General features: G+C 34.2%; 1 protein-coding gene across 26 annotated transcripts in view; it reads left to right on the top strand.

The window, feature by feature from the left end:
- The window catches only part of LOC106869751 (liprin-alpha-1), a 323,446-nt gene that overhangs the window by 285,915 nt on the left and 16,555 nt on the right, over positions 1–20,976 (top strand). For all 26 annotated transcript variants that reach the window (XR_016242521.1, XR_016242520.1, XR_016242519.1 and 23 more), the window contains 9 exons: positions 2,122–2,154; positions 3,806–3,990; positions 4,287–4,380; positions 5,326–5,407; positions 6,456–6,656; positions 7,157–7,332; positions 9,292–9,389; positions 10,615–10,790; positions 11,956–12,024. Coding sequence is in view for 22 of the 26 variants with exons in the window: in XM_089354797.1 (XP_089210923.1) it covers positions 2,122–2,154; positions 3,806–3,990; positions 4,287–4,380; positions 5,326–5,407; positions 6,456–6,656; positions 7,157–7,332; positions 9,292–9,389; positions 10,615–10,790; positions 11,956–12,024 (1,114 nt within the window). In the remaining 4 variants the exon portion in view is untranslated. The remainder of the gene's footprint in view (positions 1–2,121; positions 2,155–3,805; positions 3,991–4,286; positions 4,381–5,325; positions 5,408–6,455; positions 6,657–7,156; positions 7,333–9,291; positions 9,390–10,614; positions 10,791–11,955; positions 12,025–20,976) is intronic.

Genomic DNA, 20,976 nt, shown 5'->3' with positions numbered 1-20,976 from the left:
CAGTGGGGGCAGGTTAGAAAATGATTGCTCTGTTTACTGATTCATGCAAAAGCTGGTCAAGCTAGAATTAAATTAATAAACACACTAGAAACAGCATTAGGTTAATCCTGTAACTTTAGAATTAAATTTCATGGTTATTCCAGTAATGTTAAATATCTGCCACAAGATAGAATTAGTATTTTCTGCATGTCATGTTGCTTCAATAAACTTGATATTCTTCAACAAAAATATAGGTTGGTATATAAAACTGCTTTCTCCAGTTAAAAGTATTGATATTTGGAGTGGATATATCTGATTTCCTCTGTAAAAGGGCTAAAATAACAATTTATATAATGTTTATAATGTTGATATTAACATGGGAAGGCACCAGCTTTCATGTTTTGTTTCAGAGAAACTTCTCAAAGAGACTTGTTACTCTGTTATTCTGCCCTTTCTAATTGTCATGGGTTGAATCAAAATAAATGAAAAATCTTCAAACACATTAAAAATAAATGATACATATTTTGTGTTAGTCTGAAATAAAAACGGTTTTTATAAGCTAAGATATTCTTCCCCTTTTTGTAAAACATTAGTGTGATATGAGGGAGATATGGCTACTATTTTTAACAGATTGAATGATCACATAAAGGTTTCCTTAGTCGATGTGGTATAATATGATAGCATTTGAAATTGACTATAATATCCAATTTTAACAGATTTGACTTCTGTTTAACCCTTCTGTGGTTATATTTCTCAGCAGAAATATATATATATGTATATATATATATATATATTGACTATGTATTTCAATTAATTGTTTAAAAAAATAATAAAGAGTTTAGAGTGGGACTTTGTAAAATAACTATCATTTGTATATTTTGTCTGTCTTTTATTAATTTTACATGCATATAAAACTGGTGTTTAGAATAAAAGGGATTATGTAAAACTATGGTTAAACCATTTCTTTCTTGAATCTCTTCTTAGCAAATATGCAGTAAATCTTGCTAAAATCTTTCTTAATGAAAAAGAGATGACAAGGAAATAAACAATTATCCTGATAGTCTGCTGTTGCTGCTGTAAAATGCAGTGGACTCATTGAGTGCCTGAGTAACACCTTATGGTTTCATTGGAGTCTCCAAAAATGAAGTGCATTTTATTTGAGAAAGCGATTACATTTATGTATATTATGTAGGAATGCATTACCAATGAGAAAGCATCAAACAATTTTGGGCAGTTTTGGCTACATAGCAGAAGAGGTGGTATTGAATTAGTCAACTATGATCATTATGGGCTGTAGTTGAAATTTTTTGGAGTTGTTTAATATAATTTAGGAGTATTTAATTATTTTGTTTGAATTTCTTTTGAAAATAAAATTTTAAAAACTTAATACTTCTTAATTGAAAAAAAACCCAACTTTTTCCATGATTTTAACTAAAAAAAAATTCATGTTTTACAGCTGTTATCATTTCCTGCTTTTGCTTGTTTTAGATAAATCACACCTAATGTTTTACTTTAAGACAGCCAAATTTTCACCCTTTGGTGAAGACATTTTAAAGTCCATGGGTATCTATGTATGATTTTTGAATGGTGTGATTAATATTTCTCTTTCTCTCTCTCTCTCCCTCTCTCTCTCTCCCCCTCTCTCTCTCTCTCTCTATCTATATATCTATCTATCTATCTATCCATCTATCCTCTTACTCTCTCTCTCTCTCTAGTTATCTCTATCTCTTTACTTTTTTTTATGTTTTGCTTTTAACAGACCAGTAACTATATGCATAGTTACAATTTTATAACATTGCCATGATTGTTGACTTTATATTGTTGCTTTATAATATAAAAATGCTTGCATGTATTTGTACCTTTGGGTGTGTGTGAGAGAGAGAGAAAGAGAGAGAAACTACCTGTATGTGCACGTGTGTGTCTGTATGAGTGTGCGTGCATGTGCGCTTATTTCTCGGCATAAAATTACAGAAATTAAAAATGGAATTTTGAAATAATCTGGCACCAGTATCTTGCTTTTTTATAATTTTTAAAAAAAATTTTGTATTAACATTATATTTCACATTTTATGGAAAAACTAAAAGCCAAGTTATGTTCCTTATACTTTCCATGTTTTAACACAATATTTTCATTTCATTACAGAATCTCTTCAGAGATGTCGAATAAATTGAGGAGGTGAGTTTGAGGTTTAAGCCATTACTACTATTATATTGGTTTAGAATTATCTACCTGCCATTCTGATCATGCAATTTTTTTTTTTTTTTTTATGTTGAGTAATCTTTTTTCCCCGTTCCAATGTTGAAACATTTGCTGTCCTCAATCGTTTAGTCCTTAATTAGTCTTGCTCTACTATTTAGTCCTTACTTAGCTGTCCTCAGCCCTAACCTGTGGTTAAGAAGTTCATTTCGCAACCACATGGCTTTCAGTTTGGTCCCAACTGTGTGACACTTTTTGGTGGATGCATATTTCTTCTGTTTTGGTCCCAGATTAATCAATACCTGTGAACGTCTATTATATTGATTGCTGTATAATACAGATTGCTAAAATAATTACCAGGTTGAAAATAAATAGTAGGGGTTGATGAGACTCATTAAATCCCATGAAGGTGGTGCCCCACCAAGGTAGCAGTCAAATGCCTGGAACCAATAAAAGAGTGTAGCTGCAAGCCCATGTGGTTAAACAGTTCACCTTGCTACTACTTGGTTATGAGTTCAATCTCACTGCAAGCACCTTCTAAAATGGCTTCAAGTTAAGGAAAGCTTTAAGTGAATTCTACTAATGGAACCTGTGCAGGAATAATAGGACTGAGGAATAATGCTTCAAAGGAGCATTCTGCTTGTTAAATACACATAAAGTCACATATATATCTAATATGGTATATTGAAAAACTTTGATTAACTAATGATAGCTCTGCAATAAGGAAATCCTCTGGGAGTTAGGAAATTAACTCTGCTATGAGGAAAGCAAGGGAGATAACTCCAATATCACCTACTCCAAATTTTTGGGAAATAAAAAACAATATACACTTTGGACAGACCTTGTCTTTAAAGCCAACTGGTAAAAAGCAGTGGACATGTTTTGATCTTATTAGTTCTCTTCAGTGAAGCATATTTGGAAAGACTTAGAAGGGATCTGTGTGTGTGGTTGAGAAATATACCCCCCAAAAAAAACTGACAGGTGAAACCACAACAAACAGCATGTTCTTGTTTGGCAGGTGTATTTATGGGTGTGTGGTTAAGAAGCTCACTCCACAGTTGATTCCAGCTTCAGCCCCTCTGCGAATCACCTTGAACAAGTAGCTTCTAGTGTAGCCCTGGAACTACCACATCCTAGTGAATGAGTTTGGTTGATGGACATTAAAAAGGAGCCTGTCGTGTATCTGCACATGTGGGCATGAATGTATGTATGTGTGTCCATGTGTCCTTGTCTTGATATTATGCACTAAATGTAAACAAATATCATTGCCGTATAAGCAGTGTGGTATAGTTGGTTTGCTATCTTCTATGAAAGCATGTCATGGCTAAAGGGAAATAGGTTAAGGTTGGCAATAAGAAGAGTAACGAGTCATAAACACATTTCATCAAATCCATACTCATACAAGCATAGAAAAGATGGCATGATATAATATTGAAGAGATTTGGATGTCCTTTCTTGTGGGTCAAATGACTACTTAGAGGCACCTTCAGTTCATCATTTGGTCTCAAATAGATCGGGGGAGGGGGGGGGGGGCAAATTTATAATTGTTGAAATTTTAATTTTTTTTATTTTTTATTTGTTTCTGGTTTTTATCATGATGTTATCATTTTCAACCTTTTCTGTTTTTCAGGGCCGTAATGATAGACAGTGCGCATAGCTCCCCAAGTCCTCTAAGCAGTGCCAATAGCAGCCAAGACTCCTTGCACAAACACCAAAAGAAACGTGGTATAAAAAGTTCCATAGGCAGACTTTTCAGTAAAAAAGAAAAACAGAAGACCAAAGATGCAATGATCAGAGGTGAAAATATGGCCACTGGTATGTATTAATGCCACCATTTCCCCCATATTAGTTTATAAGGAATTATTTTGAGTTACAACTTTCTTATATATTTGTTTAAAGACAGCTTCTTTTATTAAGTGTTTCTGTTACTTTAATGATGACGATTATGTTACTATAGTCTTCATTATTTTCAAAATTTATTGAAAAGAAAATGGTGTATTTCAAGAGAAATATGGTAACAAAAGGGTTAATCCTTAAAATTTTTTCCTGCATTTTGTAACAAGATATGCATGTGCTGAACAGATTTTGAATCTGTTTGATCTCTCTTTCAGGTGGCCAATATGGAGATGGTTTGGAAGCAGGTTCATCAGATACACTTGCGTTGGGCTTAGGGCAATCTGAATTTGATAGAAGAAAGAAAAAGAAGTAAGTTTATTTGTTTCTCCATTTTTTTTTTTATTAGGGATCAGGCCTTCAGATTTATGAGGCTGTGAAGATGGGATGATATGACCATCATTTTTTTTCCAAATGCATTATCCTTTAGCATATTGCATTTTTGTATTTGGTTTGCAAAATTCTTGATGTGAACTTATGCATTGAAATGTATTTTGTTGCATGCACTGGTTCTATTTCACTTCTTTATCATTTATTTGTCTCTTGGTTTATCATTTAACCCCAGGGTTCTCAGCCATTTTTTTAATCTATGGACTCCTTCAGTTCCTATTTTACTCTTCTAGACCCCCCACCCTAGCTGTTTGATGTTTTTACCAAAAAAAATCTATTAGTTTTATAATTAAGCATTTTCAAGAATTATATTGAAAAAATGTTATAATATTTTGTATATTGTAGAAGTATAACCAGATTATTGCACATAAGTTTTAGCAACAAAATCTTATGTGAATCATATGGACCTCAGTTGAAAACCACTAATTTAACCAATTAACTAATCAATAGTTTAGTTAATGGTTCAGACAATAATTCTATCAGCTAGGTTTGTCAATATTGTTTTGTCACCACTCATAGCTTCGTCAATGACATCCACTTTGCTCTAGGTTTACTTCAATTCTTTAACAGTTTCATTGAAATGAAATGGCTTAGAGGTTGACCAGAACTCCCAGGGCAGCTCTGGAACTGACCATTTACAGAACTCATCTACAATCTTTTGTATAATCATTATGTCTTATATTGTTGGTGTCTTGAAGAATTTTACTTAATGTTATTAAGAATTTGATAAAATAATTTCAATATGTGTATTTGTGTACATAAAATATTTTTAGAATAATAATGTCCAATCAGAGTATTAAGTGTTACTTTTCCTATATATTTATTATTGTTTGAGTTTCACATGAATTTTATTTGTTTATTTTTCAGGCATGAATTATTGGAAGAAGCAATGAAGGCTGGCACGCCATTTGCATTATGGAATGGTCCGACTGTAGTCGCTTGGCTTGAGGTGGGTACAGCAGTTCTGAGAAATATATTCATTGTTACTGTCACAACTCTGTGTGTGTGTGTGTGTGTGTGTGTGTGCGCGCGCGCACACGTCAGCATGGAAGGCGAACGTTCAATGATGATGGTATTGTGGCTGATATATATCATCATCATCATCCTTTAACGTCCACTTTCCATGCTGGCATGGGTTGGACGGTTTGACTGAGGACTGACGAACCAGATGGCTGCACCAGGCTCCAATCTGATTTGGCAGAGTTTCTACAGCTGGATGCCCTTCTTAACACCAACCACTCTGAGAGTGTAGTGGGTGCTTTTACGTGCCACCGGCACGAAGGCCAGTCAGGTGGTACTGGCAATGGCCATGCTCAAAATGGTGTTTTATACGTGCCACCTGCACAGGAGCCAGTCCAGTGGCACTGGCAACGATCTTGCTCGAATGTCTTTACACGTGCCAGGAAGGCAACACTGGGCACAGGTGCCATCACGATTTCGCTTTCGCTTGCCCCAACTTAATACTAATAAATTCCTCACTAAACCCTAATTATTGCTCTATGATGAAGATATTTAGTTAGCTTATTCTCACTGGCTGACTCTGTTTAGTAACTCGATAACCTCTAGAGTTATTGTTTATTAGCTTCTCTAGAATGCATAACAAGGATTTACTGAAGTATCCTTCCTGTTTGTCAGCAATCAAGAACTTTAGTTAATTACATTTCCTGTATAATTGCCTCCTGCTGAAAAATAATTCTTCAAAATTCATCAGTTAAAGTGAGAAAATTGAGTAGTGAGGTAACCCGATAACTGAAACAGGGCTGAAAATAGCTGCTAATTATCAAACCCAATCATGTAACTGTTTGTAATTAGATCTTCAGTTAAAAATCTTCAGGTATATTTGGTGTGTTTAGTTTGTTAAACTATTTCAGAAATGTAGTAATCTTGGAATAATATGAAAAAAAAAAATTTAATTTAATTTTAAAAATTGATAATTCTTCCTCTGCAATCTGTAAATCTCTGTATAATTTGAATAAATGATTCTCTTTGTTTTGCAGTTGTGGGTTGGAATGCCCGCATGGTATGTAGCTGCATGTCGAGCTAATGTTAAAAGTGGCGCCATTATGTCAGCTTTGTCGGATCAAGAAATCCAAAGAGAAATTGGTATCAGCAACCCTCTCCATCGCCTTAAGTTACGTCTAGCCATCCAGGAGATGGTTAGCCTTACTAGCCCATCAGCACCAAAGCCATCACAAACGGTATGTCTATGAAATTAAAAACAAGTTGGTTTGCTTTTACAGGTTTTTTTCTTTCGTTTTTTTTCTTCTCCCCATTCAGTTATTACTGACGTGTGTTTGTGTGTATGTGTGTCCAAAATGAATCTAGATTGTATGGAACTTCTCAAAGATTATTGTTTTACCTCAAGTCGACTCTGATCATACCAAGCTGTGATCAATAGTACTCCAGCCATGATTTGGAGATGTTATTATTCAATGTGTCCTTCCTTTTTCTTAAGATGGCAGGCTGTTATTAGTTTCTACAAAATTTTAAGTCCCGTTCTTCAGAAGTCACTAAGTATGTTTTTATGTTTGAGACAATTATGTGTATGAGTGAGTGAATCCATCCTATTAGTTGACATGCTAATATATATATATATATATTTTGCTTATATGATTCTGATGTTTTGAAAGATGTCTCAAAAATCATGATTGTCTGCTAAATAACACAAAACTTCTTTTTTCATTAAACCTCATTAAAGCCTTTGGCATTTGGTGATATGAACCATGAATGGATAGGCAATGAATGGTTGCCAAGTTTGGGTCTGCCACAGTACAGGAGCACGTTTATGGAATGCCTAGTGGATGCACGGATGCTAGATCATCTGACGAAAAAAGATTTACGTGGTCAGCTAAAAATGGTAGATAGCTTCCACAGGTGAGCTTAAATTAAACTTTATTTTCTTTTCTTTCTATTCATTATTTGTTTTTTAAAATGTTGTTGTTTGGCGTTAGCCAATATAATCTGGACTGGAAACGTGAGATGCTTTTTTTTTTTTTTTTTTTTGGATTAGTTTTAATCTTTTATTTGTTTCATTCATTTGACTGCAGTCATGCGGGGGCATTGCTTTGAAAAATTTCAGTCAAACAGATTGACTCCAGTATTTATTGTTTTGTAAGCCTCGGCCTCTTTTGTCAAACCACTGGGTTGCAGGGATGTAAACACACCAACACCGGTTGTCAAGCGGTGATGGAAGGACAAAGACACAAACACACACACACACACGACAGACTTCTTTTCAGCTTCTGTCTACCAAATCCAGTCACAAGGCTTTTGGTGGTCTGGGACTATAGAAGACACTTGTCCAAGGTGCCACACAGTGAGACTGAACCCAGAACCATATGATCCGGAAACAAACTTGTTATCGCACAGCCACTTTTTGGACTAGTGATTACAATCTCTTGATCATTAAGACTGCAGTGACTAAAATACTAAGCATTAGAAGGATTTTTGACATCTGAAGATCAATGGCCAAAGTAGTTATAGTCTCAATATATCTGTTATATCTTTTAATGTGATGACATCAAGCATCCGTTAAATCAGTCGGTGGACTGCTGTGTTGCCAACTTGCCTGAGACTACTTCTGGGTCTGTGATAAAAACCATCAACACCAACAACAAAATGTTGTTACCCCCTGTTACCCCATATTCCTGTTAAAGCAGAAACAGGTTAAATGTCATCTCTGCCAGATGCCCAGTAACATGCAGTAAAGCACAACAAATGTAGAACACAAAGATTCAGCTGATTCTGTCCATTTGTCTACCTGCAATTGTTACTCTTTATCTGTATTTGCAACCATTTTTCTTTTTTTTTTTTTTTGCTTGGGAGCCCAGATGGAGGGGAAAGTTAGACATGGACCCAGGTCTGAAAGGGTTAATACTTGAATTAAAACATTCCACTCTAATTTTATGTAAAAACCTAGTGTTATGTTCCAATCTCCAATTTAACAATTCTTCATTATTTCCAAGATGAATTAAATACATAGTCTATTTCGTTAGAAATGTAACCTTGAAAAGGTTATGTCACTATCTCTAGTCACACCAAGAGCATGATGACAGATTCTATGCTACCTAAAAGCCAGAGACAACTTTACCCTTCATGCTTTGGTTTTATTACTGTATTGTCCATAGTCATCAACATTAGCAGCAGCAGCAGTCACATAAATGGTTGTACTGAAGAGAAAATGCTTCACCCTTTAGCATTCAGATTACTCTACTAAATGTAATGCTTATTTATTCACATTGTTTAGAATTAACCATGCATTATCCTGTAGCTTTGAGATTTCGATGGTGTGATTGTTCATTTTTAGAGCAATATTTTAAGATGAGTGTAAGAAGGCATGTCTGTCCAGTTCAAACATAAAATGAATAGAATACCTGGGCTGGATATGGTTGGTTTAAATGCTAAAGAGTTCAATAGGGACCATAGTCAGAAACGCTGTTTTGCTATCAGCCACAGTGCTGTAACTTCCAAAATAGGATGATAATTAGAAGATTTATTTAAAATCCTGTCATTATGTTTTGATTAAAATTTTTATTCACACATGATGGTTCACTCATTTGTGATGAAACTGCTATTTCTGTGTAAATATGCTTTTTGTTCAATTAATTATCATGTGGTGATTAATCTTAATTTCTTGAATTCTATTATTAAATAAAATTTTTTTTATTTTTTTATTTTTTGCAAATTTTAACTTCTCTGAAGAAAGAAAAAGAATTTAATGACAGAACTGGTCTTATCTCATGTGACTTAATCAACTACTTTGTCTTTGTAATTAATACTGCATGAAGACAATTACTCGCTATTTATAACTAATTATCACTTCGTTATTTTTAGAACAAGCTTACAATATGGAATAAATAGTTTGAAAAAAATAAATTATGATAGAAAAGAATTAGAAAGACGCCGAGAAGAGAGTTCGTCTGAAATGAAAGGTCAGTAAACATTATTTAATTATTTAATGTGAAACAGTTAATTACACAAACACTAATTTCAGGATATTGAATTATTATCTGTTATCAAGATTAACTAAATTTATTAATTTGAGATATAATTTTAATTTTTTTAAATCTTTTATCATAATTTGCTTATTTCAGTCATTGGATTCTGCCCATTCTGGGGTACAATTCAATGAATGGACCTTGAAGTGTTTCAGTTGGACAAAATGACCCCAGTGCTTATTTTCTAAGTCTGGTACTTACTCTATTAGTCTCTTTTGCTGAACTGCTATGTCAAGTAGTGGTGGGACAAACACAAGTACAAAGGCCACACACTCGTATACAATGGGCAGGCATATAGTTTCTCTCTACCAAATTCACTCATCAGTTATTTGTTGGCCCAAGGCTATAGTACAAGATACTTGACTAAGTCAGGGGCTTGTGGGGGGGGGGTTGCCTCCTGCAAATTACCTGTACACTGTAAAGTCCATTGTAAGTGCTTGGTGTTAGGAAAGGCATCCAGCTACAGAAACCATACCGCAGCAGACTTTGAAGTGTGACACAGTCCTCTGACTTGTTGACTCCTGTCAAAATGTCCAACACGTACCAGCTATAAAAACCATGCCAAAGCAGGTTATGAAACTTGGTGTGGCTCCTGGCCTTACCAACTCCTGTCAAACCATCCGACTCTGGCCTGCATGGAAACAAATGTTAAATGATGGTATATGCATGCACACACACGCACACACACACACACTGAGCTTCCACACAGTTTTCGTCTACCAGATTTAGCTCGTAAGGTATTGGTTAATTTGAAGTCATGGTAAAAGACACTTGCTGAAGGTGGTTTTGTCCTGTAAGATTGAACCTGGAACTATGTGGTTTCTAAGCAAATGTTTTAACCAAATAGCCATTCCTGCACTCTAAGTACCTGATGTGAGACAGAAGGACTGACAGGTGGTCTCCAGTTAAATTTTCAGTTTCATAAAAAATACATTTCAACATTCCAAATGAAATATTACTTGTATCCAATCCATCTTTTTTCGTATAGCTAGTAGGACACTGTTCAGGCAAAATGTCTTTTGGCTCCCTCTTGCAAACACTAAATGAAAAATAGTTTTAAATTTCATTGGATTTTATTAACTATTTGGTTTTTTTTCCCCCTTTATTCCTTTCCTAGTTCCATGATATGGCTTTCATTCTTTTACTCTTGTTTTTGCAGATGTACTTGTCTGGACAAATGAACGAGTCATTAAATGGGTTCAGTCCATTGGGTTGAAGGAATTCGCAAATAACTTATTTGAATCTGGAGTCCATGGAGCTCTGGTAGCGCTGGATGAAAGTTTTGACCATAATAGTATGGCATTAGCTCTACAAATCCCCACTCAAAATACACAAGTAAGTTACACATTTTACTTATTTATTTCTCAAGTGTTTTGTACTGTTTAAATCTTTTTTTTTTTTTTCGCCATCCTAGCATCAGTATGGTGGTTTTTGTTGAGTAATTTCTTTCCTTTGTGTTCTTTCTTGAAATTTTATCTATCTAGGGTACCTATGTATCTCCTCTACAGTGAGATACTTGTTCCTGTTCCTCTTTCCCACTTTAGCCTATCTACGTCTGGCACAATACCACCTCCCTCGATATTGTGCCCTCACTTTGTGAAGGGCTCTTGTTTTGCAAGATACTTGGTCACTCCACTAATGCTGGTGCCAGGAAAAAAGTACCAAATTTATGCTGTAGAGAAGTAGTTGGTGTTTGGAAGGGCATCCAGCTGTTATAAACCTTGCCAAAGCAGACAATAGTGACCAAAGCAGCCCTCAGGCTTGTTGAATAAACAAACATTTGCAATATGGCAGCAAGCTGACAGAATCATCAGCACACCAAGCGAAATGCTTAGTGGTATTTTGTTCATCCGTAGGTTCTGAGTTCAGATTCTGCCAAGCCCAACTTTGCCTTTCATCTTTTCGGGGTTGATAAAAATAAGAACCAGTTGAGCGCTGGAGTCAATGTAATTGACTTAACTACTCTTGAGCACCCCTCTACCAAGCCATGCTGAGCCAGTGTAACAGAGTAGGCTCATCAAACCAGTTGGATCTCAAACTCAAATTAACAGCCTCCACATCAGACCATGGTCGGTGGAGAGAACATGCTGAGGCCTTCATCCTGCTGTGGACTGAACATGGGTAATCCAATCTAATCCAAAATGCATAATATAGCCATGTTATTTTACTACATACAACATATTAAAATCTTATAAGTTATCTGCCTCCTATGCAAATTTACTTAATTGCCTATTCCATTTAATTACATAATTCCCATATTACAAGCTTTGCAATTAAATCAAATTGGCTGTATTTGGTAATTCAACAGAAGTTACACGGTTACTTGAAATAATATATTCAACTAATTTGTTTCACAGTTTTTCTCAATCATTTGTCTCCATTTAGTCTTTTCATATTTTTATTGTAATAAAGTGGACAATTATAATCAATTTAAAATTACAACTTCTTTTTTGTATATGTATGTATAATATATATTTTCTTTCATCTTCTCTTTCTACAGACCCGACAATTATTAGAACGTGAATTTAATAATATGCTTGCTTTAGGGACTGAGCGCCGCTTGGATGAGGTAGGTTTGCTGAAAAATTGCATGTGTATTGGTCACAGGTATGACATTCAGTTTCCTTATTTGACACCACCGTTACCAGAGTAAGGCTCAGGTACTCGCTATCATTATCAGCTTGCCACTGCAATTAATTAATTAACTGTCATAACAGTTAATGATAATGATTAAGAAGGAAACAAAATTAGGCTTTTCCTTTAATTTCCTTCTCTGCTGGCATCATTGAAATTAAAATGCATTAACAAATAATAAACACAATGCAAAGCTAGTATTCTTCCTGAAAGATCTAGTTATTTCCATAATGAATTCAATCTTTTTGGAATGTAGTCATTCAACTTTCAGCGCTCATCAATGTGCCTTAACTAGTATAGTCACCATACAGCTGTCAAGTTATCTCACAAACATCATTGATGTCTCCTTACTTTCCCAGTAGGTTTAATCTTAGCTAATTTTCCAGTTTGATAAAGTTGCATTTTAGTTGAAAGAAATTACTACATTCAGCTATAGCCTCTTTGTGGTTACTTGGTCTGCTGGAAATAGCAGCCAGAATCTCCTCAGGAAGGACCTGAAAATGAGATGAGATACTGCTGGAATTCCTTTGATGATAATCTGTTTTGTCATAGGTCTAACTTGGAGTTAAAAACAGTTAAGTGCAATATTTTTCCCAGAAACTGTACAGGGGTTATCATTTACCCCACAGCAAGGTGAATAAGAAGAGAAAAAAGAATAGGGTATTAGAGAGCCCTGGTGTTTCACAGGTTGTTTGGAAATGAATGTCATTTATAATGAAAAGCTTGACTTATCCAACTTGAAACTGAATGAACCAGTTCACATCTTACTGTGACAATTGTGTTCAACTAGGTACTGCTGACTAAGAATATCTGTTACATTTTTATTCTAATTTAATTTATTTTTATTTTATAAATGTAGTTTTAAATCCAATTCATATTCATGTGGTGACAGGAAGTAGCGATGCAGTGGGACAGTTGCTAGGCATATATATATAACAACTGTGAGTTCAAATTGTAGATACGCCACTCCACCACAAAAAAAAAATGGAATTGAGAGAAGCACTTCAATGGTTCAGATAAATATACCAATGTACTGAACCATGTAGCTTATGTTTGGATGAAAATAAAATTATATATATATAGGTAAAGCTAAAGAGCCCCTTCGGTCATGAACGACCATAGGACTGAACCTAGAAAGTTTCCCTCTGGGGTACAGGTCTGGACAAGGTTGTTTATGGAAGACCAGCAATCACACATGCACACCAGCCACCCCTCTCTGTGCCATTAATGTTTTCCAAGAGAAAGGTAAAACTTGGCACCAGTGACATTACAATTCATTGAGTGAACTGGAGCAATGTGAAATAAAGTGTCTTGCTCAAGAACACAACAACACACAGCCTGGTCTGGGAATTGATCCCATTACCTCATGATAGTGAGCCCGATGCTCTAACCATCTGAACATGAATTTCATTACAACCTATCTGCTGTTGTTAATTACCTTGCAAAATAATGTCGATCACCTAGTATTGGATAATTAACCAATAGAAGGCACATGGCCAAGCAGTTAGGGTGTTGCACTCATGATTGTAAGATTGTAGGTTCAATTCTCAGGTCAGGCAGTGTGTAGTGTTTTATGAGAAAAGCACTTAATCTCTCATTGCTCTGCAATCACCGTGACATTTGATATATGGCACACAGTGCACCTCACAGATAATTGTTGATTTGATGGAGAGAGTGAGCGAATGTGCAGCACAAGCATTTGATCATCACTATCACCAAATCATCTGTGCAGGTTGTTCAGCAAGAAATTGCAATGCCATTTTTCTTGGACTTCAGAGATTACCATTATTATTATACAATATAGAATTACTCAATTGTAGTTCTTTTCTTTTTTTTTTGTGATCTTTTCAAATTTTATATTGACTTGTTGCTGAATGACCCTGTTAATATTTTGAGATTCAATCATGTATGGAAATAATTAGCAAAATGGCATGTTTTCATCATGCATGAGTATGCTTTATACGTAGAGGAGAATTAACATAGGTCCAGAACGACATCTTCAAAATATAGGCTTTCGAAAGAAAAAAAATATTTTCCAAAATCTAACATTTTGAAAAAATCAAAAAAAAAAAAATCTGAATGTTTCATACCGTCTTATTGGTCTTTTGATCTTTATTTTTTTTTTAACTTTAAAATTTCTCTGTACAAGATTATTGCCTGAAAAATTTGAAATGTATTATGTATTTTTGTTTTGTCTTGTGTGCTTAGCTTTTCTATTTAAAAGCATGATTTCAAAAGGTTCCTTCCTGTTTAGTGGAAATGGTTTGCGGCTTTTTATTTCATTGTTTTCTTTTTTTTTTTTTTTTTACTGCTCCATTATGTATTTTTTTACGTTCTTATAAACTTTGTTGCGAAAAGTTTTGTCTCATTGTTTGACATTTTGTTCTTTACAATCCTCAGAATTACATATGTATATATATATACATATATATATATATATATATATATATATATATATATATATATATAAAGATAAATAAGCAGATTGAGACATATATATATATATATATATATATATATATATATATACATATATATATATATATATATATATATATATATATATATATATATATATATATATGTATGTCTCAATCTGCTTATTTATCTTTTCTGTCTCTTTGCCCTGATTTTGTCATTTCAGTGTGATCATGCAATTTACTTGCTCCCCCCCACTTCATTTTGTATTCTATATTATCATTTTATTTTCTTATAAACTTGCTTTGTATGTATTATTTTGGCATGTGCTCTTTGTTTGTTTTTTTAAAATTATTTTTAAGGGGGTCGCTCGATCATTTTGTCTCTTGACTAAAGGCTTTGCTTTCCATTTTAAATTTTGCGAAGGGGGTGCAAAAATAAAAGAAAGAAAAATGCAATTAAATATTTCATCTTAGTTCCCAAAAAAAGTATAGAAACAAATTATATGTCGAGATGTATCTTTAACACTATTTTCTTTTTTTAGTCTCTATTTTCTAGTTATTAGTGTTTGAGAAATTAGATGGAATCTAATCAGTATGACTTAATACCAGCCATTCCATTAAAATACAAATGTGCTACCTTATATATCACAAGTTAGGATTTTCAGTGAAATTAAATCTGTCCACTTTTTAAAAATCTTAAATCTTTGTATTTGGAATTAACATAAAAAGAAACTTATATTCTATCTAGCAATAAAATTATCGCCCAAAATAGTTTTCACTCTTTCTTAAAATCCATCTTATCAATATCCATACTACTATACAGTTACTAGCAACCACTGTCCTTTCGATTTACTTATATCCTCCTTAATGACGTGCTCAACTTCAATATTTAATATAATTTTTTCTTCATTTTGGCATATATATAATTTGATTTCTCATCACTCTTTTTAATAAACTATATATACACCATCATACATATATATAAAAAATTTTCAAGTAAATAGAAATATAAATCTCATTAATAATGTTTAATCTGTGGGGTTTAATTTCAATGATTAATGAATATATAATAAGAGTAAATAATATATATATATATATATATATATATATGCTTATGTTTAGATGTATATTTACGAAACAAAAATGGCTTTGAAATCGTGTCTACTTTTAATTTTATGCTGACCTGTTGTTTCCAACTAAAATGACTTGGAGATCTCTTATATATTGGGATTTCTTGTCATTAGTTAGATTCCAAGCAGAGGTTGTGTGTGTGTGTGTCTATATATATATATATATATATATATATATATATATATATATATATATATAGTGAATTGCTAATTGTTATGGCTGATTTCAACTGAATCAATTTTGTTCTTAGCATGGAAGTCTGCTGCATCTCTCTCCCACTCGTTCTCTCTGTCTTTCTCTTCCTCCCTTTCTCTCTATCTCTCTCTCTCTCTCTCTCTTTCTCTCTCTTTCTCTGTATCTTGCATGCAGTTTTCTTTTCAAAACTCCCAATTCACTTCTATTGCACCACTTCAGCTTGCATCGTTTCATAGTATAATGCATTATTTTTGTCTTGGGGTTTTTTTTTTGCCTTCAATCAATTCCGTGCTGCTTTGGTAATTCTTGTTGTTCTTGTCATGCAAATAACAATTTGTTGTCTGTTCCATTATTTAACAATTTTTTTTTTAAAAACCATCTCTTATGTAATCTATAAAACAAATCAATTTAAAAGAAACAATGCATAAAGACAATATTTGGTTTCCCATAATTCAAAAATCAGTGAGTTGAGAGGGTGTATATGTAAATACTTGTATGTACGTGCATATGTGTATTATATATATATATATATATATATATATATATATACATGCACTATTTAAAATAGATGGTTTCTGTCTCAACTTCCTTCTGGTTGCACAACATTCATGCAAATGTATATATCTACCAATGATGGAATCTTTTTTTTGGAAGCTAAACTTTATAAAAATAGCAGTCAAATCTCCTTCCAATCACTCATCCAGCAATCTTAAAACAGTCAGTCACATTGCCAAAATAGTCCCTTTTATACAAAATGACAGGATGGTCATGTTTAGGATATCTTTTGACATAGCTCTACTCAGTAACAGCTAACCTGGTACTAAATAATAATGATGAACAAAAGAAGCTTTTATATGTGAGGTTGAGATATTAAAAATAGCAGCCAAAGCTCCCTAAAATAACACTATTGTAGTCCTGCCCTGACCTGACCAAAATCTTGTGAATTAATCTGGTTGGCAGAAACTGAAAAGAAGCTAATTGCTCTTGTGTGTGGATGTGTCTTGGCATCACATGATAATGGTAAACAAACTTCACCCTCATACAAGTGGTGACATCGTTGGCATCACTACATGTAATCCATCACTCTATTGGCTTAAAAACCCAAAGGATCCATTAGAGATATTAAAAGATGGAAGCCACTGGTAGAATGATTTCCTCATAGGTGTCCACTCAAACTAGACAGGACCGTTTAAATCTTCCTTAACCCCTTAGCATTTAAACCAGCCATATCCGGCCAAAATAGTCTACCTGTTTTATATTCAAATTGGCCACATCTGACCTTCTCACACCAACTCTACAATATTCTAAAAATTAAGTTAATTCATCAAAATCTCAAAGCTTCAAAATAATGCATAATCAATTCAAAACAATATGAATAAATTAAACATTACATTTGATAGAATAATTTGAGTACTAAAGGGTTAACTCTTACATTGCACAAGTCTTCAAAAAAAAAGAAAGATATACTGGACAATGTTGTCCCTGAGATAGATACTGACAAAAAATATTCATGACTAGAATGCCTTCTATAGTTTGTCTGCTTGATCAGAACTGACACAGGCCCGTGATGAACTTTCTACATGCTAACTAGATCTGTTAAGAATTACATGCAGCAAATTTAATAAACAAAAAAAAAAACACAGAAACACTGATACAAAACACTACTGTTCTCTTTCTCTCTCTCTCTCTCTCTCTCTCTTCCTTACTGAAAAATATATATGGCTTGCCACTACTCCCTTTCCATCAGATCACTTCCTTATTGATGTCCTTTATTCTCTTACCTTCACCTCCCCTTAACTAGTAGCCATATATAATGTATGTAATGAGCAACACATGGTTCTTGTTGCGGACTGTTATAACCCATCCTATACCATCCTATGGTAACTGGATGTAAAATAATGGCTGCGTGTGTGTGTGTGTGTGTGCATGTATGTATAGTATTATCAGCAGCAGCAGCACTTCACATCTGTTTTTATTTGCTGGCATGGGTTGGATAGTATTTTTGATCAGTATTTTACTGTTAGATATCCTTTGTGTTGCCAACCCTTCTAGTTCCCTTTTATGACACACTGGGATGTGGGGTAGGTAGTCTAAAATCATATATGTATGATTTGTGTAGTTCATTTTACACCTGTTTTCCTATGCTAGCATGGGTTTCACAGATATATCATTAACTCTTTCGATACCAACCCAGCTAAAACCATCTCTGGCTCTGTTGTACAAATGTCTTGTTTTCAAAAGTTCTGAATTAAAATCTTCCTCCGAACCTTGGTCACAATTTATGTTCCTAACACTAGCTTAATGATAAGTAAGTTATTTTACTAAATTCTTTGTAATATTTAGAATTAATTGAAAGAAACACAGAGCATCTCAACAGAAATCTGGTGGCGAGCTGGCAGAAACGTTAGCATGCCGGGCAAAATGCTTAGCGGTATTTCGTCTGCCTTTACGTTCTGAGTTCAAATTCCGTCGAGGTTGACTTTGCTTTTCATCCTTTCGGGGTCGATAAATTAAGTACCAGTTATGCACTGGGGTCGATGTAATCGACTTAATCCCTTGTCTGTCCTTGTTTGTACCCTCTATGTTTAGCCCCTTGTGGGCAACAAAGAAATAAGAAATCTGGTGACAAAAGTGTTAAAGCATTGTTTTACAGTTATATTCCCTTTCTGTTGATAGTGGACTATTCTTTGAAAGGCAGATTGGCAACAATATCACTGCTTGTAACGACATCATTTGTGGAGAACCACAAATGTAAACACACACACACACCTATACGATGGGCTTTTTCAGTTTCCCTCTACCAAATTGCACTCACAAGGCTATGTCAGTAGAAGCTGTTGCTTGATGAGTCTCAACACAAAACCATATGGTTAGAAGACAAACTTCTTAACCACACAGTAATATGATCACCTGTTAGGTGGAGGCGTTATGTCGAGGCGTGATGACTTCTTTGACATAGCAGATCAGGAATGGTGCAGCAATTGAAGTGAAGTGTTTCAGAGCCACTGATGGGTATAAGGTTTTGAGTCCATTGTGAATGGGAAGGAAGGGCGAAGGGTTAAGAAGCTCAGTGCATGATCAGTATCATGAATCTGGCAATAGAAGGACCTCAACCAAGAGAGTGAGATAGTCAGGTCAAGTTACTTGGAAATGAGTTCCATGGGATAGTTACAAATAGAAATAATGGAATGACCAACCCATCATCTCTCTGCCCTCCCTCTTTTTTTTTTTTTTTATCATCTTTTCACAGTTGCAAAACCACATCTAATCAGAAATGTAAGCCTTTTCTATGAACACAATATTCATACTTTGTATTTCTGCTATATATCTTTTATATATATATATATATATATATCTTTAAATAGTTCTGCATATATTACACACACACACACACACACACACACACACAATAGGTTTCCACACAGTTTCCATCTACCAAATTCTCTGATAAGGCATTTGATTGGCCTGAGGCTATAACCAAAGACACTTGTCCAAGGTGTTGCCCAGTGGAACTGAACCAAACTGAACCTGAATCCACATGGTTGCAAAGCGAGCTTTTGTAACCACACCCCCATGCCTTCACCTTCTATATTCATATATTATTCATATGTATGAATTATTGATGTAAATCAAATCACAAATATTAATTACGTACTTTAGTTTAATTAAAGGAAATTTTCTGAATTAATTAAAATATTCATAGATGTATTGAAATTAGTTTCTTTCTCAGTTTAAAGAAGAAAAAAAAAGCAAATAACCAGCCAAAATCAACCGGACTACTATTTATATAATTGTATTCTTAAATACTTATTGCCAATTTCTCATCAATTTGTTTCTTTAGCTGAAATATTAATTAGTATCTCAGCCAATATAATTTCAACTCTTTTGATTGATAATGTGTGTAATTTGGTAGAAATAATTGCTGAACTGATGTTCAGCTATTTAAGAATATATCTTTTTTTTTTATATATATTATGTAGTTGTTTGTTAAGCCCTGATCAAGCAAACCTATGATGAACAGTGTTCTGGCCATGACCTTCCTGTCTAATTTTGCTTGTTTTTTTTTTCCATATCTTAGACTGCATTAGCTAATATATGCTTTCTTTTTAAGATTGCAGGGTGTTATTTTAGGGGGAATTAGACTGCCATTTTTAGGGACCCTGTAGAGGCTCTTTTGTAAGCTTATCTAGTATTTAGCAGTGGTAGTAAGAAATAGTGTCTTTTAATAACTATATCAACTTGCTTCAATAAATGGCTCACCTCAGTCAATTATGAGTAACGTATGTGTATATATACATATGTGCGTATGTATAAGATAGATAAAACAAGGGACTTAGTTTATGTCTCATTTTTATCTGAATGCTTTAGATATTGTTTTAAGATTTGCATCCTTTCTCTGTGTGTATATATGTATGTATGTGTGTGTGTGTGTGTGTGTGTGTATGTATGTACACAAGTGAGTGGACTAACAAAAGAAAGTAACCCTCAATACTGTTTGTAGGAGTTAAGTATATTTTTCAATAAGCTTGACTCAGCTCCTGTAGACTCTTAGCACGAACCTATCTCGTAACATACCTGAGGTTAATGGGTTCAGCCTAAGAGACTTTAAGTCATATGAAGCTCGAGTCGAACTGCTACTAACCCTTTTGTTACCAGATTTCTGTTGAGATGTTCTGTGTTTCTTTTAATTAGTTTTAAATATAACAAAGAATTTAGTAAAATAACTCAGTTATCATTAAGCTAGTGTTAGGAAAATAAACTGTAACTAATGTTTAGTGGAGGATTTTAATCTTATGAAAACAAGACATTTGTACTACAGAGCCAGAGGCAGTTTCAACCAGGTTGGTATCAAAAGGGCTAATGTTTGTGTGTGTGTGTGTGTGTGTGTGTGGCCTAGTGGCTTGAGTGTTGCACCTGTGATTGCGAAATCGTGATTTCCATTCCCACACCCAGTGGTGCATTGTGCTTCATTTTCCATTGCTGACATGTGGGACACTTGTTCACCTCTACAGGCAATGTCAGTTTGATGGAGGTGGTGAGCTTGTGTGCAACACAAACATTTGATCTCTGTAAGGAAATTATGTGTGTTGGCATTCAGCAAGGAACTGTGGGACCTCATCCATTGTTTAATGATACGAGAG

The sequence above is a fragment of the Octopus bimaculoides genome, chromosome 7 (assembly GCF_046866305.1).
Source record: "Octopus bimaculoides isolate indiv1 chromosome 7, ASM4686630v1, whole genome shotgun sequence".
Taxonomy (NCBI): Eukaryota; Metazoa; Mollusca; class Cephalopoda; order Octopoda; family Octopodidae; genus Octopus; species Octopus bimaculoides.
The sequence above is the reverse complement of the archived record's forward strand: the minus strand, read 5'-3'. Positions and strand labels throughout refer to the sequence as shown.